Source organism: Acipenser ruthenus, chromosome 20, assembly GCF_902713425.1.
Source record: "Acipenser ruthenus chromosome 20, fAciRut3.2 maternal haplotype, whole genome shotgun sequence".
Classification (NCBI taxonomy): domain Eukaryota; kingdom Metazoa; phylum Chordata; class Actinopteri; order Acipenseriformes; family Acipenseridae; genus Acipenser; species Acipenser ruthenus.
This window is the reverse complement of record NC_081208.1, coordinates 5,021,048-5,046,839: the sequence shown is the minus strand read 5'-3', so window position 1 is coordinate 5,046,839 and position 25,792 is coordinate 5,021,048. Positions and strand designations below refer to the sequence as shown.

General features: G+C 38.6%; 1 protein-coding gene across 1 annotated transcript in view; it reads right to left on the bottom strand.

Moving 5' to 3' along the window:
• Nucleotides 1–18,733, bottom strand: part of LOC131698837 (protein polyglycylase TTLL10-like) — a 29,145-nt gene extending 10,412 nt beyond the window's left edge. Inside the window, exons 1-8 of the mRNA XM_058993248.1 lie at nucleotides 17,320–18,733; nucleotides 15,879–16,414; nucleotides 11,090–11,243; nucleotides 9,792–9,910; nucleotides 8,273–8,393; nucleotides 6,996–7,081; nucleotides 6,117–6,284; nucleotides 3,319–3,494 (exon numbers count right to left, since the gene is read on the bottom strand). Coding sequence (XP_058849231.1) covers nucleotides 3,319–3,494; nucleotides 6,117–6,284; nucleotides 6,996–7,081; nucleotides 8,273–8,393; nucleotides 9,792–9,910; nucleotides 11,090–11,243; nucleotides 15,879–16,293 — 1,239 coding nt within the window. The 5' untranslated portion in view covers nucleotides 16,294–16,414; nucleotides 17,320–18,733. The remainder of the gene's footprint in view (nucleotides 1–3,318; nucleotides 3,495–6,116; nucleotides 6,285–6,995; nucleotides 7,082–8,272; nucleotides 8,394–9,791; nucleotides 9,911–11,089; nucleotides 11,244–15,878; nucleotides 16,415–17,319) is intronic.
• Nucleotides 18,734–25,792: the final 7,059 nt, after the last annotated feature.

Here is a 25,792-nt window from a genome sequence, read left to right as displayed (position 1 = left end):
CTTTACGACGATAAAGAAGTTGGACCAGCCAATCTATATAAATCACAATGATGAACAGAATAACCCAATCTGGTTAGAAATCTCAATGTAGAATGGCACAAAGGATCCAGTATTCTTAAGACCATGGTAATAGATACTCTAGAAATAATGTCACCATAGTGGATCAAAGGCGTAAGAGCATGCTTGATTTTCATTAGAAAGACTACAGCTCAGTTGGTTGTGCTCAGTTTTACATTACAGTGTAAACATTTCACAAAGTTTTTCATTTTTATTTTGACGACAAGAGTTAGTGCGTCACTCGGTGTTCCGTCAAGGAGGATTCAATTCTACAGTTGCATGTTTGTGTATATTCCCCAAGCTGTACGGACACAAGCTCAGTGAAGCCTGCTTTCCACAATGTTAATCAGAACTATTTGCAGCAGTACTACAGGTTTTTGAAAAGTCTGAAAAGCTAAGGAACATTTACCATTTTAAGGTTTGTCAAACTATGCAGCTATAATGACAATGTAAAACAGATGCAACTGCTTATGCATTCATAATCTGCTTCAGATGTAACAAAAAGGCTTAGCGTACTTAGTGATTTCTGGGTGTATGGATAACACTGCTATTGAGTAGCTCTATTACAGCATGACCTAGAACTGTCAAAATATAAAAAATCAAAGGCACGGAGAAGAAAAAGAAAAAACGAACGAGCCGCAGCATGTCACAGATGGAAGTGACACAAAGTAACAGACGTGAAGCAATTGCCTTTATGTTCAACGCCCCAGACAGCTCAATCTTCACAGGTACAGATCAAAAATATATAGTTAAAAGGAAGCAACAAAGTGGAAATGTAACTTATTTGAATTTGTTCAAGCTATATTGCAAAGCCAGATAAACAGGTGGAAATTTAATTAAAAAAAAAAAAAAAAAAAGGTGAAGGTGAAGGTTTAAATCTAAAGCTAACATAGTGTGTTTCAAGGGTTGTTTACAAACAAGGAAGGAAGAGGGATAACATTTTTTTTCATAGCCCTAATGTACTGACTGATTTACAGTGAGTAGCTTCCATACAGTATAGTTCTCCTCTGCTATGGTGTCGGTAGCTGCATGCCAGCCTTTGCCTAGCAGTGTTCATGTCTGAACAATACCAGTGGCGTGCTGATGAACAGGATCGATAACATAGCTGGTAAGAGTGCTTGTTTTTTGGCGTTGTTTTTGAGTGTAATAAAAACAGTAATTGTCTTACTCATAGATGTCGCATCTTAAAACATGTTACAGAACACTACTGCCATTCATTTCATGGAACAGGAAATTGTTTTTTTATTATACATGTTCTGTATATAGAGTGAATCCCCCCCCCCTCCCCTCCCCTCCCCTCCCCTCCCCTCCCCTCCCCTCCCCCATACGGTTCATCATTTGTAAACAGAAAAAAAGGCCCAAATAAACCCCTGGTGTGTTTGGGATCTTATCCTTCCAACCAGAATTTTACAGTTAGGCATGAAAGAACAGGACACATGTACTAGCTAAAGTGTAATATTTAAAAGCTAGAAATAAGCTCATAGGTTTACAAAATCGAAAAATACTGCAAATGTCTACAAACAGTACAGCTAGATTCACAAACTGTCCATTGATGGTTTATGATATATATTTTTGTCATTGTGTAATCAAACATGCCCAAGCAGCTGTCCAGGTGAGTTTCCTAGCCCCACCTCTGCCAGTTTCCTGTGCTAATGAACACCTGTCCTCAGAGTGAGAGCAGCTGTTACCAGGAGTCTCATCTGTGCCAGAGTATCCCCCCGAGCGCAGCATGAACACATACACTTCCAACGAAAACAGCCACCACGCACCTGAGGGCAGAGAGCCAGCACAAAGAGATTCCCAGTCCTCACTTTGGAAAATATACAGGATTACATTCATATCCTGGCTCGGTGCTGGATAATGATTATTTTATTTTTTTATCTAAATGGTGTGGCAATAATAATCTTCTTGGTAAAATTTGTATTTTTTTTATGATCACAGTTTATCATAAAGATCGAACAAAGATGCTGAGCCCACATTATTATTATTATTATCTTTATTTTTATATAGTGCCTTTCAAAGTGGACCACCATCTCAAAGTGCTTTACAGAGGTAGGCTGTAAACTGTGCATTATATGCAGAGTCACTTACAATAGGACATTGATTTAACATCTCATCTGCAGGATGGAGCACATGGAGGTTAAGTGACTTGCTCAGGGCCACACAGTGAGTCAGTCAGTGGCAGAGGTGGGATTTGAACCAGTGACCTTCTGGTTACAGGCCCTGGACTTTAAGCACTGCCTCCAGAATTACTGACACCACTATTAAGTTGTTTATAGTTTTTTATACAAAATATTCTAAAACATCATAGTTTGCCAGGGATGGAAATAAGACTCCTACTGCATTGCGGTTTCACCCATTCCAGGTTTTACTACAAACTCGATTAGCTACAGTGTATAAGCTCGGACGTGTCATAGTGAAGCCAGGAATGGATCAAACATGCAATGGGAGTCTTTTTGCCATCCCTGGTTTGCAACTATTAAGCAGTACAGCTGACTTTTTAAAAGAATAATAAAAGGTTCTTTACAATTGCAATGCTGTTTGTGTTTTTGGGTAGTTGACCAGTATTTCTGTATTTTGTGTAGAATTCTATGTTGTGCTAATCCTATTTTTAAAAGACTGGGTGGGGGTGGGGGAGGGAAACAGCATTCTCTTCCTGCTCTAGGTGGATAACTTTACCTATTGACCTGTACAGGAATCGATTAAGAGCTGTGCTGTAAACACAATGTTTGAATGTCATTTAGAGGTCATGTACTGTAGCTTATTTTTTTGTAACATTGCGGCTGTCAGCACTGGATGAAACCCTGTACAGTATATACTGTACTGAACTATCTATAACCTTTTAATTCTATTTTTTTCTCTCAGGACTTTCCATCCTTTTACAATAGCATCCCTGTTAAAGATTCAAGCTCACAGGCAGTGTGTCTGGCAGAACATGCAGCTCCCAAGCCAGTCTTAACCACGGTACAAAAGGATCAAATCCTTTTGGAAGGGTAGACCTCTCATATCCCATTACTTTATCTTACCCACAGGGGTCAACAGGTTCCTTAACGGCAGCACGCCAATGCCAGTTACACCAGCAGAACAGGTTTAAAGCTGGTTGGAACTGGCTGTTTTTCAGCCTGGCGTTCTGGTTATACAACTGATGTTCTTTCACACATTATTTTAAATCAAGACTAAAAAAAACCAAAATCATCATGTATGGGTTTTCTGATCATGGCTTATCATACATATTTGATCTTACAAAGACGGCAAACCCACCTGATTGGTTAAGTGTGCTGTGAGGTCATTGGAGTTGGGGTCATAAGATTCACAGGTCAATCTGACGTAACCATGGCGGAAGAATACCATGTAAGGCACTGTGCTGGCAATGAGGAAGTAGGAACGGACGTCAAACTTCTTTCCTTCTAGGAGCAGAGGGTTTTGAACATACCTGTAAACAGATGCAAGGAATTAGATACAAGATACAATAATATTGGAAGATCTCCAGATTCTCTCGTTGTATTGCCTTTAACAATTTGCTACATTTTAGCCAGTTTCTTTTATTTATTTATTTTGAGGATTTGAAGCAATTGGAAAACAAAACAAACTTCAATATTTGTACTAGCCTGAACCATTGCCTAAAAACAAGGAAGGCAGCTATGTTGAAACCTGACTAAGTCAGATCTATTTAAAAAAAATCAGTGTGTGGGTTGTTTGCTTGGCTAGTCTACAGCAGGGGGCGCTGTAAACCAATAAACTGTACTGATAAATGCCTGGAAGTGCCAGACCACTGTTGCATTCCAAAACTATTTTCTAATCAAGGTAATAAATACCATTTTGGGAATCCAGTCAGACTTTAAATAGCCGAATGTACAGTAAAAATGTAAAACACAAAGCTATGTATTCTGTTTTAGACCTCCCCAATCCTGGCAAACTTCCATAGGGGGGAAAAAAAGGATTACATCAGCATTACTGGAATTTATTGGATCACTGCATTTTGTATTACATTTTAGTCACTTGATGGTTAATTTTTACGGCCAAAACCATATTCCATAATGCGATATAGAATTCCCATATAATACGTTCTCAATCTAAATTTGTTTTATATTGTTTAACACTCTTCTTAGTTCAAAGTTACTGTTGTTAAAAAGTTCACATTTTACTAGTAATGAGTCATTTTCTCCCCTCTTGATTGGCATGGAATTCAGGTAATGGAATGATAGACATATGCTGTGTGTGTCCACTAGATGACATCATGTAAGGAACATGCCTGAGAACACTCTCACAGTACTCGAAATACTGGGAGTAGATGGATAGCAATTTGAGATGTAGAGAGCGTGTCTGTTGAGACGCTGTGTTAGGTACGGACAGTGTGGCAGAATGACAACTTGGGTGGGTAGATGCAAGTGCCCCATTTTGGGAAACGTTCAGTGACAACCTCCTATGTACATGTGAGTCAGTTTGTTATGCATGGATTACTTGAGTGTGATGGTACAGTTTCTAAAGAATAAAATCACAGGACAGGGCATATTGTTAAAAAAATAAATAAACTAGGTGGCAACAGCTCGAATCAAAAATCTGAAAAAAGCTGAAATTGAAAAAAAAACATTTCAGAAGTGAGAAAATCTAATTATACATACGAATGTCATACAGCCGATCAGAAAGACCTATTTGTTTTAACTGTTACTTTACACTGCAATATATAAAGCTATGTAATCAACTGCCAAACCATAATGCTAAGGAAATTAAAAAGATGCTTGGAGCTCGCCGCTGTCAAATTGAGGGCAGCGCACACACGCCACGTCATTTCACTCCTGCTTTGCAAGTATTTAAATGAGATGTGATTATGCTCTAGACCTGACACCGGCCTTTTAAAAAACTTTAGGAGGGCGAGGCATGAAAATCGACAGATGCCCTAACTCATTTTGTTAAAGGGGAAGTACATGCATTAGAGTAATGTTGTGCGGTATATTCAATTCATCTAAAGTGGCGGATCTAATCATTAAAATGTGTGCACCTTGAGTACAATGGTGATGTTAGGATCCGCCCCCATTTAGATCAATTGATTCAATGCCAGTGTTTTAAAGAAGAGTGTATTATATACTTAATGCTTTTTTTTAAATGATAGCACCTGTAAATTTCAACTTCTTTGCCCAGATTTATTCTAGCAGTGAGTCTATTTAAACTATGCAGTGTCTGATAATCAGCCAGATAAACTCCTCATCAGAAGTATTATTCCTATGCAACTTGAGGAGAACCAAGGAACATCTAATAAAGGCAGTAGTCTCCCCCAATTTTTCCTCTCTCTCGTGTGTTATTGCTCAATTGTTACACCTTTCTTGCTGTGCTTTCTTCCCTGTTGCATGCAGTTCCCCTTTAAGCCACAAACCCTACAGAAGGAAGATTCCTTTACCATTTCTCTGAACAAGGAAGCGTAGGCAGGGAGAGTCTTGAAACGTTGGAAATGAGGTGAACACAGGCAACACACAAACACTGCCATACTTAAAGCTTTAAAAAAAAAAATAGATCTTTTCAGAGCAACTTCTAGTAGGCCCGCCCTTGTAATGACAGGGCCCACAGTGCACCACTGCATGCCTGAGAGTAACTGCTTTTTTCACAATAAAGAAACTTCTTGTCAAGACCAGGTCTCTTGGTTAATTGACTGCTTTACTTAAGAGATTAATTTGTCATTTATTAATCCTGTAAATATAAGGCAGACCCCCAAAGTATCAGCCAAGAGTTTTGGTTAGACCCGCACCACAATTATGAGACAAGGTTTCAGGGTTACCTAACACTGTGTGATTTTTACAGCAGTAGATGCTTCCTGTGTGCCACACTTATAACCCGAACCAGTCACACAGTACTCAGAAAACATCTCAATGAAAAGTGGTGCAGAGGGACATTTTATTTAGAATCAGAAGACTGTTGTGGTAGGGAACCAAAAACAATTGTTAGCAATTCTCCAGTCAAAAAGCAAACTAAAACATCAATCACTATAGTACTTATTTAGCGTTGTATGAATGATTTAGTTCACAGAGATTGATGAGTGGTTTCTCAGGTGTAATATCCTACCTTTGTAACTATTCTGGCCTGAGGCGATTTGAAAGGTATCTTTTTGTAAAGTGGGTTCTCTTCAATGTTCTGCAGCCTGGAGCGAAAGTCTTCCATATCTTCAGCTGTCTTCAGTAGGAAGATCCCGCGACCTTGATTCAGACCTGTGGGCTTACAAATCCAGACCTGTCTCTCTGCAGCACAAACCAAGAAAGGAAGTTAGCCAGGATACAGGGCATTTTTTTTACCCTGTATTTACAGGCGTCTTAAAACAAAACAAAAAAATCTTTTCATACAATTTTGGCTGCCGAGATATTTCAAACTTTAATTTCACTTAGACTCAGGAGAAGCTCCAGCCACCACACTATAAAACCCCACTTCCTGTGCAGCAGGATGAAAGAAACATGCGAGTGTGGTGCTCTAACACTTGCGAGTTAATCTATGGCAGATGTGTCCAATCCCAGTCCTGGAGGCTTATTCCACTCCAGGTTTAACAGGTAACATTATATAATTAACTACTTCAGGGTCTGGATGGAGGTTATATTGGTTAAATAAAACAATTTAGAACAAGGTTGAAACAAAGACCAGGAGTGGAAGGGACCACTTTGGACAGCCCTGATTTACAGTGTGCTGGAAATACTCATTTGTTTTTTTCCAGATTGTCTGCCTAATCCTCTGAAATCTAACCAAAGGTAGTAATTATCAAAGATTATAAACAGGTGACACCTCAAGATTATGTTCCTGGTACATGTAACGAGTACCTAACACCCAATTCAATTTATTATAGCAAACATATTGTATTAAACAATGCTATATAAACAGAATTGAATAAAAAGCTTTATACTGAATATACTATCAAAAAAGCCTGTGTAAGATAGAAATTATAGATAATCGGCCAGGTTTACCTTCATACAGCGCAAAGAAAGCTTCCCTTTCTTCCTTTACATCCATGCGGAATGTGTCAGGAAAGAAATCTTCCTGTTTTAATAGCCTGCAGAATAGAAAATAAAAGGCTGTCATGCAAGTGTAAAAAGCAGAGCAATGCCAACAATACCACACGCCACACAATATCATCTCTGAGAAAAAGACATGTGGGATGGGTGTGATAAAGCAGAAACTAATTCATTCTGGTTATTATCTGTATAGAAGGTGTGTGCTTGGCTTCAAAAAGTCACTATAATTCCTTATATTTCCACCAGGCTTTTTCTATGTGACTTCTCAAAGTCTCGCTTACTCTAGTGCTTGGTCATCTGTTGTGACATAAACGGCATTGCAGACAAAAATAATACAGTAACCCTTGGCTTAGTGGCCACACGATCTTCTCAACAGCAAATGTGGACACATTAGTAACGATAAAGACTTTAAGTGCCTGTGGCAAGGTGCCCGCCCCTTTTATTATTTATGTATATATTGTATATATTATTATTATTATTATTATTATTATTATTATTATTATTATTATTATTATTATTATTATTATTGTGTTTATGTGCAGGCGGACGAACTGTCCATTATTATATATTATTTGAGACCGGCGAAAAGCCGGCTATATAATGTGAAGCTGGGTGGATGGGGTTAATTCCCCATCCCTATATAAAGCTCATGGGAATGTGGCTGGAGCCTTAATAAGGTCATTGTTTGATGGGTAATTAAGGCTCCAGCCACAGGATATAAAAGACCCACTCCGGGCTCAGAGGGAGAAGAGAGTTGTTAGTTAAATGGGCCAAGAGTGAATGCTACCAGCCAGGGAACAAGGTACTCGTTTTTGTAAAATAAATATAGTTTGTGTTTGTTTTGTTTGGCCAACGTGCCCTTTCTTTGGTGTTTTGTTTATTTTTGTTATTTAATAAACATACTGCTTTGGCAGTTTCAGCCCTGTATCCTTTGTGTTTGTGCTGCTTCCTGAACCTGCAGTCACCACCCACACGCACCACTCCAGCCATCCATGACAGTGCCACAGAGTACCAATCACCTTTATTCCCCAAACACCCACAGCTTCTCTTACTTCAGAGGTTACACATGCTTTTGTCAGATGCTCTGGCAAAATGGATCTCCAAACTAGACCCAGTGATCAGTGTCCAGTTTATCTGGAGGTAACAGGGGACAGAATGGGACATGCAGGCTGCGTTGAGGAGACGTCCATGTCCATGTTAGAAGCCAGCGCCTCGAGCCTGACACTTACTTTGAAGCTCTGCCCAGCTGGATCTTGGTGACAACCCGCTCATACTCCCTCAGGCTGCTCAGGAGGCCTATCTTGGTGGTCAGGACCTTGTTATTGGGGATTTGGTAAACAAGCTGCTCGCCTGTAGCGATGAAAGAAAGAGGACGGAAATGTAGCTAGACGGCTGTTCACACCCAACACACACAAGTGGGAAAGACATGGTGTGGCAGGGCAGAAGGAAAGCACATCATTAGAGGGGGCAGGGCTAAGCCCTGCATGGGAATTAAATGTGTTGTGCTTATTCAGCGCGGGTGAATGTATGGTTATGATTTAAAATGTATTGTTTAAGTTTATTTAAAACAGGTGATGTTATTTTTGTCATCTTTGAATGTATTTTGTGTTTATTTAAAAAAAAAAAAGTTTTTGTTTCTTATTGTTGGTTTAAATGTGGCCTGGCAGAGGCGGTGTTAGCAGCTCGTCTCTGCCAGACAGCTCGTGAGACTGCGTGGTCGGCAGCAAATTAATGAAGTTGCTGTCGACCACACAGATATTTAAAAACCCTGTGCAGAATGTGACCATCTCCAGATTAATTGATTCATTTTTTGCTAATCTGGTGATGGTAAAAACCTGCAGCTTTTTGGTTGTTCAAGGAGGTGGAATGTGAACGAGAGCGAGTGAGACAGACAGACAAAAACAAAAACGAAAGTTAAAAGAAAAATAAGCAATTGCTACTCGTGCTGGGCAGACCAGCACAGTATTTGTTTGGGAGTCATTTTGGGTTTGAGATTTGTTTTTGTTTGAACTTTTATTTTTGCTCTATGAGCAGTGTTTTTGTACAACCTTTTGGTTTTCATTAAAAACGTCGCACCAGCACTTTGCACTCGTAGTACCTGCCTGTGTGTCTCTGTCAGCTGTGTGGTCTGGGGACGTCAACGCTCAGCCGTCCTGTCACACATGGCCTCTATCAAATCACTTCTTCAATGTTTCTGTATTGCTTATGCTGGTTTAATATAAGCTACAGCTATGGCCAAAAGTTTTGCATTACCTAGAATTTTACAACAGAACCTTCAATATGTTAACATAACTTTATTCAGCAGGTTTCATTCGATTTTATGAAGCAAAAATCATTAATTCTATAGGGTGATGCAAAACTTTTAGCCATAGCTGTATATTATATACAATCCATTGGTAGAGAGCTACCACAGTGGTAATATCTGTATATTTTTTTCATACCAATGTTATCATTATAGCATGAACTACTGTAAATCATGCTTGTGTAATCAATTGCAATACTGTGGTAACATATCGGTACCAGCTTTGGCTTGCATTGATGACTGTGCCAACAGTATTGTTTGGATCCTAGTTAAATGTTTCAATGATCATGCTCATCAGTTTTTCTTTCGCGTTTGTTAGTATAGTACCCAATCGTGAGAGTTGGGGAGTGACCTGAGAAAGCTTTGGGTTGTGTGTACTGTATTCAGAGACTCTTATTTCCTGTATGCAGGGCAAGTGGATATATAAACTCCTCTGTTTTCTTTACCTTGGCGAAAGTTGATGTACGTGGCATAGGATTTGGTCTCGCACCATTTCAGTTTATAATCCTCTCTGTTCTTGTTGTTGATGCGCTGCCAGCCTTTACTCAAACAGTAGGCACCCACACTGAATTAGAAATGAAGAAATAAGCAGACATACCAACCTTTTGACAGTTTCCAATTCTCAAACCAGATGGCATACTTCCATTTCTTGTATAGAACTTTTTACAATTTCTCTTAATCATATTCTACAGTAACAAGAATGATATACATATACAAGCTGTGTGCGTGTGTGTGTGTGTGTGTGTTAAACATGAGAAGATTGTATACAAACACGTGCTGGAGTTGCTGTCCCGCTCATATCTATCTGTAGATGAGCTCTGTATGTCAGCTACACCATGAAGCATAAATGCACTGGCAATGGGTCCATTATGCATTAAAAGAAGCTAGGCAGCAGCAGTGCTAGACAAGTGCCGCTAAAGCATGCAGTTGCAAGAATGCAGGTTATATACTAGTGCACATAGTATACCGGTAATTACAGTATCCACTGCAATTAGAATCACCCAACTTTTATTTTTTTCAACCTTGTTTTAAAAATGCATACTTGTTTTCTGTGCAAGTTCTAGCTCATTACACTGTTAAAGACTGCTGATCATGATAAAGACTGGGCCAGGCTCCCGCTCTTACAGCAGAGGCATCTGAGCAGAATTGCCTGCTGATTATTCCAGTATCACACCAACAGATACAGTCAGCAGATAAGCAGACTGGAGCAGCACACACGAGACAGGTGTCTTGATTAATGTACAACCAAATAACCAGGAAGAAATCCAACTCCTGGTATCTGCTCATAAACTTAACGGTCTCTGTGGCTTTACAGCTCTTCCTGACCTTCAAATCACTGCACCTTTTTGTAAGTGTGCAAAACTTGAATAATATATATATATATATATATATATATATATATATATATATATATATATATATATATAGATATATATATATATACATATATATATCTATATATATATATATATATATATAGATATATATATATATATATATCTATATATATATATATATATATATATATAATGTTTTATTGAAGATTGAAATAATAGATAAAAGTACTGTAAGTGTTCTTCATGTGTTAACATTGTGAGGTAGACTACTGTCCACCAGGCTCTAAACAGAGACCCCTAAATTTAGAACCTTACCCAGATTTGAACCCAGGCTTCCAGAAGGTAAAGTCTTGGGAATTAGCCCACATTCCTATCCTAGAACAGTAGAGAAGGTTAAAATCACTCACAGGGCGCCCCCGTTTCCTCCTCCTATATAAAAGAAAGGCCCGGGTCCTTTGGGGTCCTGTTTTTTGTCAGACTCTGAGCTTCTTTTAAAACTCAATTTGCTGAGGCCTTCTTCTTTCCCACAGTCGGGAGACTCGATTACGAGGCCGTCGGGGGCTAAACAAAAGATCACATTTAAAAAAAACGTTATCATTTTCTACAATTTTATTGTCTAATGGTATGGTAAAAAATAAATATTTAGTATACCTTGTGTAATAATAATATGTTATGCGTTTCTACTGTGATGTCATAAGCAACATCAGTGGAATAAATGGGATAACTTTTATCACATGTGTGAAAGTGTCATGCCACTGATAAAAGTTGCTATCACATACTAAGACCATGCAGTAGCTGCTATTCACACATGCTGTACAGTATTTATGGGGACAGATAAATAGAATACTAGAAATCAATAATGCATCACTTTTTAAACGGTTTCTTACATGCAAACATACCTGGGAAATTGTAGAGTCTCCTGGCAGTGAATTTTGGAATGAATTGGGGGAAGCTGCAGAGGCTACTCTTGAAGACCTGCTCCACAAAGAGAATGACAGGCATAGCTTGTCCTGAAGCCATGTCATCTCTAGGTGGGTTGTATGTAGGCTGTTGCAACAGCAGGCTGAGTTAGAGAGCAGGTCATCATAAAGCCAAAGCATACAGTAAGTGCTGACCTTATGTGTCTTGTGCTTTGTTACACACCACTGATCAGGTGTCAGGGCTGAGAGTGAAAGTTAGCAGCTCCGTATCACTTTTCTATGTCAGTTATAGAAGATCACACTTACCTGGATGTGAGTTCTTTTTACGAAAGAGTAGGCAGGAGCACTGACTTTTTGTTACAATCCCTTCAGTCCCAATTTTTTACTTTTACTTTTTTTATGAACTTTAGTGGGGTACAAGAAGTTAGTCTGCCAATTTATGGATTATAAAAGTATAGCTGAAAAAAGAAACTTAACATTGAACAATGTAGTGACTGAAAGGAATACCTACATATTAAAAGTTAATAGAATCATTGCTGTTTTTCTTTTTTTTTAAACAGTGATATTTCCAAATGTCATTGTTATTATGACATCAGATAACCAACACCTCCTTCAAAACTGCTACAGAGAAGTTGGTTTGGGGTTTGGAAAATTGTTGGTAGTTATGTGGTTGCATGCAGGTTGGGATTAGGGTAGACTGATGCTGATGTCAGCAAAAACATACAGCCTCATAAAGGTCTGTGGAAACAAGTAGAGCCTTTTTAAAAGTCATTTTAAGAAATGGGGAGGGCCAGGCTAGCTGGTGCTGTGTTACATTGGCTTTTGATTAATGGAAGGTGATATGAGGTGTGACATGACATCTCAAGCAATCAATTAAACACTGCAAACAAAAACAGTGGCTTTCAGTAAAGCAGACAGTTACCATACAAGGCCATTTTACATGTGCATATATATATGACCGTATGGTATAATCCTAGTGTATTATCCTAGGTTTTTGTCCATCCAGTCAATGATCAAATAGGAGATATTATATATCCTATTTACTCAGCTGCAGGGAAATAATAGGACTGAGGACTTAATTTCCTTAGATTTTAGACAATGAAAAATATGGGCAAAGCGCATTATATGTTTTGCATGCTGTGAGTTACACACACACACACAAGGCAGGCTATACTGTAACGTGCTATATAATACCTAATATGGACAGAAAACCGAGCTTGAATACTGAGGTGTTTTTGATAGAGTAGTATACAAGGGTGCACGTTATACACTGGATGTGTCATGCTTGTTATACACAGGATGTGTGCTATATGCTTAACGTTATGGTAGGCCTGGTTGTTTGTCATGCTGCTTACATGGTCCCTAACGCGGAATACTGAAGTCAAAGACAACAGAACCTGCCAACACAGTGTGTAACTTAAATGGGCAGCACAGGTGTCAGGGTCGAGGAAGAGTGCCGCCTTTGAAGTTTTTAAAATGCAGCCACTGACCACTGACACGTAATGCATGAATGCATGCATCTGGAATCATTGCAGACTTTACATTGAAACCAACAATTATGCAACAAAATCTATAATTGGTTGACATTCTGTGGTTGTTATGGCAACTCCTGAATTGACGTACACAGTACTGGGCACCTCTTAGGTTAAGAATGTGTAAGGAGTAAAACACGCCTCTAAATACCACAGCTGCCTAAAAACCTTGTTAGATTCCTGAGAACGTACTCAAATAGCAACTGGTACAGGAGTGTTCAGAATTTATTTAGTTTATTAATTATATATATATATAAAAAATAATAAATGCACTAATGCTATAGCCGCAGTATATACAGTAATGTAGCTTCATGGAGCTAATTTGTCATGCATTTTTATTTGCTAAATAACAAAGCTTATTATGCAGATCATTGAAGAAAATACTATACTCAAACAAATTAACATACACTTAATTGTATAGAATATATATTTATTTATTTCTTGCAATGGTGTAATGAATGAATGAATGTCAGTTATTTCAATGTAATAATGAATATATGTATATGATTTAGCATAGTGGCAATTAACCACATTGGGGTTTTTTTTTTTGTTTTAGTTTTTTCAATTTAATGCAATTCTAAGAGGAGAATGAACATCACTGCATGGAAAACCAGTGTGTGATTTTTAAAGCAATAGTCTTTTATGATTAACTCTTTGAAGCTGGTTTAATTCCAACTGGCTTGAAGTCAAGTGAGCTTCCCTTGTTCAAGTCATTCATAAGCAACCCATCAATGACTTTGCCAAGGCTACAGGGAGCTCAAAAGCAACACAGCAATGACTTTGCCAAGGCTACACAGGGAGCTCAAAAGCAACACAGCAATGACTTTGCCAAGGCTACAGGGAGCACAAAAGCAACCCATCAATGACTTTGCCAAGGCTACAGGGAGCTCAAAAGCAACACAGCAATGACTTTGCCAAGGCTACAGGGAGCACAAAAGCAACACAGCAATGACTTTGCCAAGGCTACAGGGAGCACAAAAGCAACACAGCAATGACTCTGCCAAGGCTACAGGGAGCTCAAATGCAACACAGCAATGACTTTGCCAAGGCTACAGGCAGCTCAAATGCAACACAGCAATGACTTTGCCAAGGCTACAGGGAGCTCAAATGCAACACAGCAATGACTTTACCAAGGCTACAGGGAGCTCAAATGCAACACAGCAATGACTTTGCCAAGGCTACAGGGAGCTCAAATGCAACACAGCAATGACTTTGCCAAGGCTACAGGGAGCTCAAATGCAACACAGCAATGACTTTGCCAAGGCTACAGACAGCTCAAAAGGAACACAGCAATGACTTTGCCAAGGCTACAGGGAGCTCAAAAGCAACACAGCAATGACTTTGCCAAGGCTACAGGGAGATGACTGTTCTCAATGGGGGACTATTTTAATGATCTATTTAGTGTCAGATCTGCATACTCTTATTGTAGATTATGTATGCAATATAGTATGATGTACTTATGAATATATATGAAGTCCATATTAAATCAATGTTTTACCCCCTCTAGATGTATTATTGACCCATTTAATAATATGAATACAGTGGGTGAGTACTGCAGAAAATCAGGCTTATCAATTTAGGAGCGGTGGTATTAAGCTCCGCCATTGTTTAGATCATTAAAATAGACCTCTAGAACTCCAATCCCAGCATCCTTTGGAAGCTGTGTTGTCAAAGACTTGATAATGGTAATGATTCTCTCATTGTTAAAAGCAACAACGAACAAAAGTCTCTTTAAAATAATAATAATAATATATATATATATATATATATATATATATATATATATATATATATATATATATATATATATAGTTTTAAATCTATGCTGTATACCAGATATGACCAACAATACCAGGAATCTTAATCACCCATCTATAGAGATGCCATGCATTTGATTACTTAAAATTCACAGTTTTGAAAGAACAAAGAATGGCCCATGCTTCCAAACTGAACAAGAACATTAAACCTTCTAATATTCTTTCATAAAGTCAGTGGATTTAAACTAAATGCATTTCTGCTTGGGCATGCAGAGAACTGTTCCCCTAGAGCAGTGGTTCTCAAACTGGTGGGCGCAGAATTATCGCGCACATCTTATCCTATGTATATATTAATTTGAAGAAAATCTTACTGCTGGCATGTCAAGGTTTCTAGATGGCGCTGTGCATCTGACTGGTGTCTTTTATTTAAGCTTGCATACTATTGGATTAAGTCCGCTACCATCTGGTGATGTACGTTGTTTATTGGCTTACTGCGTGGTGTGTGCATTAGTAAGCGTTGGACACAATCGGTAAACTGTTATTTGCAGTGTTAAGTTTGCTCTTATTCGTGCAAAAGAAAGTGACATACAGAGAAGCCAGTGGCATATTGGATTTTCTTTACCGGTATATGTACATGTGTGTGAAGGGGAGGGGTGTCAAGTACCACAAACAAGAGAAAGAGGGGCACAGTCCAAAAAGTTTGAGAACCACTGCCCTAAAGAATGATATACAGTATATTCAGATTGATTTGTAAAGCTACAGTACATGATCATTGTACATTATTCTTAGTGTCGTTTTCTATTTTGATTACATTTCCACAGACACACTCTTTTGAGGCCCCAGCTAATAAAACAGAATACTTGCACACAGATAACTGCACAAAATATTAAATCAAATAACTCTTGAGGATACATGCTAACACAAATGCAAGCACACATATAACAAGAGGTGCCCTGGGAACCGCATAGCCCAGCACACCTGGCCCACCTTCCTCAGCTGCTGGTCCTGAAGCACACTGCTGCTCCTGCTCTTCCCCTTGACCTCTGCACTCCGCCTTCTTCTTCTTCTTCTTCTTCATTTTCCTCACGGTGGCCCTGGCCGTCTTTGGGTTTTCACTGGTATTCGTCTTTGTTTCTGTTTTACGAGGGTTCAAAATATTTTTACTTTTGGTTTCTGGCTTGGCATCTGGCTGGCCGGTTTCCTGAGCTTGGTTGTCCAGTGCACTGACCTCCCTCTCGTTTGGTGAAGTGCACACCCCTGCACTCTCTGTGCTTGGGGAGTCGATATCAATCTCTCCCTCACTGTGGACCTTTGATCCAGTCCTGGGAGCATCCTGCAAGTCCTTACTGTTCTCTGGCTTGGCTTCACTTGGCTCTGTTTGGTCTCCATGTTTCAGCTGCATGATGCCCGGCTCACTGTTTGACTCCTCTAGTTCAATCTCTTCCTGTACATCCTCCTCATAGAAGATGGATTTTGGACTTGGCAGCTGCTTTGGAAAACCCCACTTGTGTTGACTGCAGTGACTGTGAAAGAAATAGTAAAACAACAGGCTCAAGCTTTAACTAAATGCTTAAAATAGGTTAAGAAGGCCGTACTTTATACCATGATATGTTATTCAGTTTTTCATTTACAATAAATTGAAACTGCATAAAAAAACAGGATTAAAAATCACTAATTCAAGGTGATGTCATAAACCAAAAGTTTCCACAAGGGCGATGTCATAAAAGGAATATGACAGGTTAACAATTAAATACTTAGTGCAGGTTTGCCTGTGAAAGTTAAACAGTCAGATTGTCATATGCAATTTATATAACATAAATGCAGTAGCAAAAAAAACATCTAAAACGTAGTTAAAAATAGCTTGGAGTTTGAAACTGGTCAGCAGTATGTTCATCTTCATGGAAAATTATCTTGGTAATATGTAATGTCTCTCAGGTTTTAAAATAAAAAAAAGTTAACTTATCTAAGTTGATAAAATGAATAATCCATTAATTGGATACACTTCAAAATATCGGTACATTAAATACAGTACTTTCAAAAAAAGATATGATCAAATACAGTACAATAGTTGATAACGCATTGAGTTATTATCAAAGTATTGTGAGTGCATGTAGTAAAAACTTCAATAAATGGTCACTACAGTACATTGTACCTACAGGTATTTAATGTGCATGCATTTTCAAGTAATGACATTTTGGGTTTGGTTTTTAATTATATAAAGCTTTTTTTATGTAAACATAACTCATTTCTGGTATTCCTACATACACGTTTTCAGTTTACCATACTTGTGCTGTACTTTATATACCTATGCTTTATGACACTTTGCATGTAATGTAAGATCTAGAGATGTCTGTAGGTATATATATATATATATATATATAAACAAAACAAAGTAAAATATTTGACAACATCAAAAGAAAATTCTAACCTTGTGTATCAGCAGCAGACTAAAACTCTTTGCAGGGCTTTCAGGGTTAAATGCATCTTTGCAGAACTTTAATTACACTTTTACAAAGCACAGAATCTTGCAGATGTCGGCACTCAAGAGAGTTCTTCATTGATCCTGAAGACGATTGACAGGTCCATTGAAAAACATTACCAATCAAGGTGTTTTCCTCCCAGATATTTCTACTTTGTGGTACAAAAGTTGCTGGACAAGGTTCAGTAAACACTTGGCACTGTATACAACTGCATGTTGTCCTAGCAATGGTTGTCTTGGTAACTGTTGCTAATTGTAGATGGATTCTAAAAACTAGGTATTGAACAACATCGTTGCAGTGTGATCAGGAAATAATTACATCAGTCATTCAGTTTGCGTGTATTAAATATTCATATTTACCAAGCTCATCATCTGATTTAGGAGAATACAGTGATCACCATTTTTTAACTATAAAAAACTTAACTATTATTATTATTATTATTATTATTATTAATAAAAGCACACAGTCTTGCATACTTTTTTTCTTCAATATTTTAAGGTGAATCATTCCAGACCGCTGATAAAATTTAAACAAAGTTAACACTGGGATGTAATATCACACCCACACCCAGACCAACAGTTATAGCTGAATGCAAACAAAGCTACACCACCCCCTTTATTTAAACAACAGTAGAAAAAAATAGCATTAAAGTGTGCAGGGGTGTACAGAAACAGACCAGAGCATACAACCCCTGTCCTGCAACACTCCACTGCATGGACTGTTCAAATTGCCAGTTGGCATCAGAACGCCTGCATGTATCTGTCTAGCAACCAAGTTCTCAACCTAAAACAAGCCAGTGAACTACCATAAAATACAATGGCTTAAATTGACAGGGAAAACACCCGCAATGACTAAAAACACTGCCAGTTTGCTCCCAGTTAACCAGTTACTTAAACCGGCCTTACAGGTTCCGTCTGACTGTAAACACCATGGCATGTTACAGCCTGCTTAGGCCTGTACTGCAGTTAGTATCCCATGAAATATTCTGTAGTGCAGTGTGACAGATGGCTTGAGTGGTGCGTGTGGGTGGTGACATCAGACCAGGAAATGAAACAATAACAATAAATGTATGGGGAAAAAAGGGGCTGCAGCGCTCGTATTTTATTAATTAAATATAAAATAAAAATGTAAACAAAATCACTCTCCTCACAACTCCCAACTCTGAGCCTGGAGTGGGTCTTTTATACTGAGCCTTAATTACCCATTAAACAATTACCTTATTAAGGCTCCAGCCACATTCCCACGGGCTACACTTTACGAGACCGGCTTTTCGCCGGTCTCAAACAATAAACAATAATGTCGGACGGCTTTCGTCCGTCCACACACACATATACAAAAATATATAATAATAATAATAATAATAATAATAATAATAATAATGCATAAATAATAAAAAGGGCGGGCACCTTGCCACATGCAGTCATAACTCTGAATTGCTGGTAGATTATAAATATTGTGGTCTGGTTCAAAGAAATGAGAAAACAGATGAATTCACATGGTACTAGAGATTTCCTTGCCGTTCTGGTTACAGCTTTCATGAAAGATTCCTTGCTTGAGACTTTTAATGAACACATTAGCAGGTTATAGTGGCAGTATCCATAAGTCCTATACATCAGGGTAATATTACAGTATTCAGTGTAGGAGCTTAAAGTACAGTAGCATATTCTTATCATGCTGGGCATAAACTACAGATAGGAACCATCTTAAGTACTGAGCCATCGAAAAAAAAACTCTGTGGCTGCTGTTCAGCTCCACCACACCTCAAGCTATATAGTCCTCTATCCCAGCTACCCTTCCCAGTAACAATTACTTGCAAGATGCATTAACTTTCAATGCTTGTGTATGACATTTCATGTACTTTTCATCCGCAAATACCAAGGATTCCAGTTTCTCTGCATAGTTTGACAGCGCTGCTGGAGTTGTGATTTATGAGGAGAATGCTAAGTTCATTTCTCAGTGTTGCCTGTACGAAGATGCTTGCCTAATCTGCCACGTGTCATTTAAAAAGCACTGCACGGAAATCGGAAAGCAGCGCTACAGGTACAGTACCTGTTTCCTGGGAAATCTGAGTTGCTGTACATATACCCTGAAGATAATGAATAAATAACAGATGACAAGGTACCGAGCACCCTGCTGGCAAGACCTTTGCATCTGTTTATTGACTTGTCAAACACAAGAGCAGACTGCATCTCCCTTTAAAGAGCACTAAACTTACTGTTATCACAGCAGTGTGATCATTTGCTGAAAGTGCAGTGGAAATGTGTGTGTGTGTATATTGAGTATATGAAGAAGGACCCTAATGTTGTTAGTTTTTTTTTAATGATGTTGTTTTATAGGACTTATATTGTAATTTCTCCCAAATATCTGCAATGTGCTGCATTTCTAGAGAATCTATGAGTTCCCATCTGATAACTGGCCATTACTTTTCCTGTACGGATCAACATGAAGTATGTATTTCATTAAGTCATGCTGGCTTGCTCTACCATGAACTTACCTTAGGAGGCAACTACTGTGGTTGTCTCTCTATCATTTTCTGTCTTTACAGAGTTTTGTTTTGTTGTTTTCTATTGAGAGATACAGTATCTGCCAACACGACCAGGCCCACCTTGCTTAAACCTGTTCAACGCTGTGGTAGTTTCACATTGCATAATAATAACCCTTTCCATATATTATTACAAGGTTATGCACTGTTAAATTAAACAAATAAGATAACTAAAGGGAATATTGTAAATGGAAAGTGGAGGCTATTGAAGTCTTGTCATTGCAGCTAGACAGGAAATTACTGTAGACAGGAAAGTTTCACTGCAGCTCAGCATTTTTACCTTAATGTGCATCTATTACAGACTTTTATAAGGGAATCAGCTTGGAGGGGCATTAAAAAGAGGAGCTTTTAAAATTTATTATTAATACTAGTAGTAGTTTTGTTATTGATGTTACCATATGGATAGCCTTTTGCCAAAGATGGTTATGACTACATTTAACAGGAAACAACAGCAATTCTAACCCATTTTTCTAAAATCCTAGTTTTTGGAGTTGGTTTACATTGGCCACCCACAAGTCAGACACAGACTGTGACACCCTGGTGGATATACTGTATTAATGCTGTGAAATTATTATACAGTGCATGGGCACATTACTTTGGGTATTGAAGTATGATCCGGAGATGAAGACAAGGTCCCCGGGTTTCATATCAGCCTCCGTTGCCAAGGTGAAAGGGAGGGTGTCGTATTGATAGGCCTGGTTTCCGGGGCCAATAACAAAGCCAAAATCCTCCTTCAGGTCAAGCAGCACTTTCCGAATCAGCCCACAGCAATCCAGAAACAGAGGGGACTCGTACTCTGGAGCTGGAAACCAGGGGAGATAGAAGAGGGGCCCCTGTTTGAATCAAGACAAGTGACAATCCCAAACAGACCCTTCACTTTAAAACACTCAATCATGAGGCATAAGGCTAAATGTTTTCAAAGTGTTTCCTCCAGTCTTTGAAAATCTGGCCCATATTATTGGAAACTTTTGAAATGTTTGTCTAAACTACTACCTACAGTAGTACTACAGTATTAAGATCTGCCACTGTTTAGATCATTAAAATAGACCTCTTTCTTCTCTATAGTAGTCATATCTGCAGTAAATTCTATTTGTCTGGCCATTGCTCTGTTGCCAGAAATAGAACTAGCGTTGGCACTGTTAACTCCATAATCATCAAAGTATTTAAAATATCTGAGTTAATATTACTAATACATTCTGTGCAGGAGAATGTTTATGAATACTCTGAGCTGGCCCCAACTGTCGACAACCACTACTTTGAAAATGTTGAATGAATAAATTGTTTCTTTATTATATGAGCTACAGTAATCCATCACATGTCCGCCATGATCAAGCTCTTCAGTACAGTGTTTGTGTGTGTGTGTGTGTGTGTGTGTGTGTGTGTGTGTGTGTGTGTGTGTGTGTGTGTGTGCATGTGTGAGTGAGTGAGAACCAGAACCAGGGTTGGATACCTAAGAGTGAGTAAGCAAGTCGAAACCACCGACAGCCAGGCGAGTAGCCAGAGTTTGTTTATTAGTGAACAGAGAAGATTAGTTCAGAGATTGTAGATACCACCAAAGTTTTCATACACTGTTATATGTGCTCTGTGCGCTGCCATTGCACTGTTCAGTGTGTTGACATGTAAATAAATCCTGTTCGCCTGCGGGGCGTATCAACTTCAACCTCCGTCTCGATCTCCTGCCTGTCACTCAGCAGCAAATGCACGCACTCACATGGCAGACGGCTACTCTGTCACAAGCATTAATACTCTGTATCTTTCTAACCAAGGGATTTAGGGGAGCTCCCTAATACAAGCTGAATCTCAAAACAATAATTGTGTGAATATAGTAATTGTTACAGCTGTGTATAATGGAATTTGAAACAGGATTCATTCATCCGACTTTTTACATATCCACCCTTACTCTGGTCCGACCGCAGTCGGATACGCGATGGATTACTGTAATTGGTCAATTAACAGATATGAAAGCATTTAAAAATGCTGTTACAGAAATTCCACAAAAATAATCCAATTAGTAGTTGCAATCCATTAAGTTTCTTCAATATCATTGGGCAGTTACACAAGACACCAGTAACCTGTGATATGATTCTGATGAAATGGACTTACATCCAGGCGGATGGTACCTCTTGTGGTATGGCATCCCAATGTAGCTCTTAGCTTGCTGCAGGAACTTCATCCGTAGCTCCCATCTTTGGTCTGGATCTTGCAGTCGCTGCTGGACTTTCACTTTCATCTGTTTCAGCTTCTTGAGGTTTTTCTGAGCAGAACAGAAGACATTGATTAATTCAGCCCATTTCAAATGGACGTCCAACCTGATGATAACTCCTGCACTGTGTCACAAAAAACTTCAACATTGGGGATTGTGGTGTAGGAGATAATGTACCTATTACAACCTTTTAATGACTACCCTTATAAGGGTTTATCTAGGTAAACTTGCACAGTAATTTTGCCTTTTCCCATAGTTATACTATGCATTTACCATAGTTTACCACTGATTACATGTTTTTTTTAATATGCTTTACCAACCTCACTTTACACTTTGCTAGGCTTTTATGGTAAACGTCTATAATAACATTTACAGTATCCTAGATATGTTAGCCTTGGGCTCTAAATTCAAACTGCAATTTAATGCTTCCATTGACTTTTCATTGAATGACTCATACTATAATACCTGTTCTCGTGCAGAATTGCATCACAATATGTGTTTTTCAAATATTCACAGTGTTTCTCTTGATTTCAAAATTATACATTTCCCTATTAGACTTCCTACAACAAATAGGTGTATACTAGCCTATTACAATTGAGCAGACATGGAGTATACCTAAACAGCAGACCTAAACAGAATGCTATATATTAGACAATGAGAAATTATAAATAGCATGAAAGACAGGAACTATTGTTTTGTCAAAGGAACACGTCCGTCTGGTTTCCCAGCTAGAGGCAATATGCTGCGCCTGCCTGGTAAACAGTCATTAGAGCAGGTATTCATTGACCTGATAGGGCCCACCTGAGGAGGCGGTGACATCTCATTCTTAGATTTTTAACTGTTTAGAATACACATATCTGGAGAATTCGGGTTGCAATGGTTTTAAAGCAGCAGGTATCGTTCCTGTCTATATAAAAATAAAAAACTGGGTCGAGATGTCTGGAAATATATTCCAAGTCTTTATTAATAACAGGTTTCTAAAATGACAGCATAGCCACTTAAAAAGTAGACTACATGCACAGTCTTTTACCCGAAAGCTGTTCATATTTCATGCAATGCGTCCTGGCTCCATGGAACCAGCTGACCTAAGTAGTACCATCGCATTGTTATAATTTTAACTACACAACCCCCTCAAATTGATTTGTGAGTTCAGTTTCCCATCTAAATGTAGTACGCAGTGATAGTAAAGAAACGCTAAGAAAAGTAATCTTATTTTGGTGCAGCAAAACAAAAATGACATGGGAGGGCTTTGGAAAGGATCTAGAGAAAAACTTTTCCCAGGGCTAAAAGATATGAGTTAAGGGAACAGAATCTATTTAGTTTAGAGCATACTAGTTTGGGGAATACTAGTTTGAAGTTTTTCGAAACCTAAAACAAGTTGACAAGGTGTGTACTATTAGCATTGGTATGTACATTTTTGGTAAATATTGTAGTAGTGTTCCGTGGGAAAGTCCAAGGTGTTTAGGAAGGATCCATTGCTCTTGTATGATCCATATAATATAGGAATCAAGGTGGCAGCCTTTCTCTGTTACCCCAAACAAAAGGATGAAGCTTATTTTACAGATGTTCCGGAGACAAATTCAGGCTTGCCACCTGCTATTGTTGACTGGGGGTCTCCAGTTATGCTTATCACCTACAATTCTATAAGATGATGTAAAAAGCAAGCAGCAGTTCTATGTGCATGCCCAGAGGCTCCCCCTCACACACATTGTACTCGCAGAATGCATCTGTCTGGATGGCATTAGGGCTTAGGATTGATTACCAAGAAAAACTGATCAGGTTTTCACAGTCTTGGAGGAGGGAAACAAGAGCTTGAGAGTAGGTAAATCTACATTGCATTCAGAATACAAACAAAAGGACGTGGAATCTGATAATCTCAATGTGACTGCCTGTTGTGACGTTTGTAAAGCTCTCTGGCAAGGCAGAGGTTAAACTCCAGCTCGAGCTGATTGTGTGGGAGTGATTGTGTGCTGCACCTGAACCTCTTTTTGACAGGTACACATTCAGACTTGTACTCCTGTGTGGCAGATCCTCATAGCAACCGATTAACGTCACTGCAAGCCCTCACCATTCTAACCGCAAAAACAGGAAGCATGGCATCATTTCGGAGTTTTGATCTTAGAGAACTGTGAGGACAACCTAGAATTAACTGTGTCTGCTGTTCAGCTAGACATGCAACACAGCTTTACCTGCACCCTTTAGCGATGGAGGTGCAGGGCTCAGATTCCAAAAAACACTGTAAAGCAGACTTACAGTACAGAGTAACTGTGGATATGAAAATTCATGTTTGACATTCCTATTGTATGAAAATCAGATAATGACCGGAAATAACAATAGCTGCACATTCTTTACTGCACTCCCTCTATTTAAGTGGGATTTGAATTTTTAGGTTTGTATTTATAGCAAGTGTTCACCCTCAATCTGTTCCTGGTATTTCAATGCTCTTCCCCGATAAGCCCAACACGTAGCTGCTTACTTCATTAACTAGGTCACCTGACCTTGAGTTCTGGAATTGAGGTGGTATAGGAAGCTCCTAACTCCTACTTAAACTTATCTCTAATGACGGTCAGATCAGCCAACTGAAACCAAGGGTCAAGTAGTAGCTGGACTACTGTTTACAAATATGGGAGGTCTAAGTGAAATCTAATGGCATTCTCAAGAAAGGAATCAACAGAACATTAATAAAATAGCTTTGCAAAACATTACAGGGAATTCATTTAAAATCACTTGCACAACCAAAAACAAATGAAATAAGACATTTTAAAGTCACAATCCCCAAGTACAACAAAAAAAAAAAAAGAATTAAAAATGTTAAAATGCATTCTCTGTCAGTGCTGTTAATATAAATATCAATGACCAACAAAGCCCCTCAAATTTTACAGGACTTGTTATTTGATATCACTGAAGGGGAGCTGTACCCTATGATTTCATCTTACTGGAACATCTAGCCTTTCTACAGCCAGTGTGAGAAAAACAAGAGTGAAAATGACCTTATCTCTCACCTTGATAACCGAATCGAAAAGTGTGAAGAAGGCTATTGTCCGGCAAAGGGTTTCCAAAGCATTGTTGAACTCTGAGCACCCCTTTTCCATTGTATTATACACCTACAATACTTCTGGGGACTGAATAGATTGTTTTTTTTGGACCAGAACAATGCTGCAACTACACACACCTCACATTTGGCCATTGTAAATTATTAAAGCTTGTAGACCAGTATTTCACTTGCTTTACTGCTCCTGTTCCTCTGTTCTCTGCAAATCCCCTTTCAAGGGGGTCAATTCTTTAATCTACTAGAATGGTAAGAAGTGGCTGCTAAGGCCAATAGCAGGTGGTAGTCTAAACCTTACAAGCAGGTCCTATACATAATGATTTAAAATGCAAGTTATTTAATGTCTGTTTTTATAAAAAAAATAAAAAAAATACTGTTTGATATTTGTGAAACTGCATGATGAACAGGTTTATATTATCAAACCATTTTATTCATAATGTCATTCTTTAAAATGTCGTTAAACTGATTTAGTATAGCACCTGCTAGTATGTATTGTAGACACTTGGGATTCACACTGCTCAGCTGCACATACGTATGGCCTTACAATATAGCACAAAAACAAAAGAGAAAGCAAGTGTCCAACATGCTCTGGATCACAATTCTTAAGCATTTGCACTCTTGCAATGT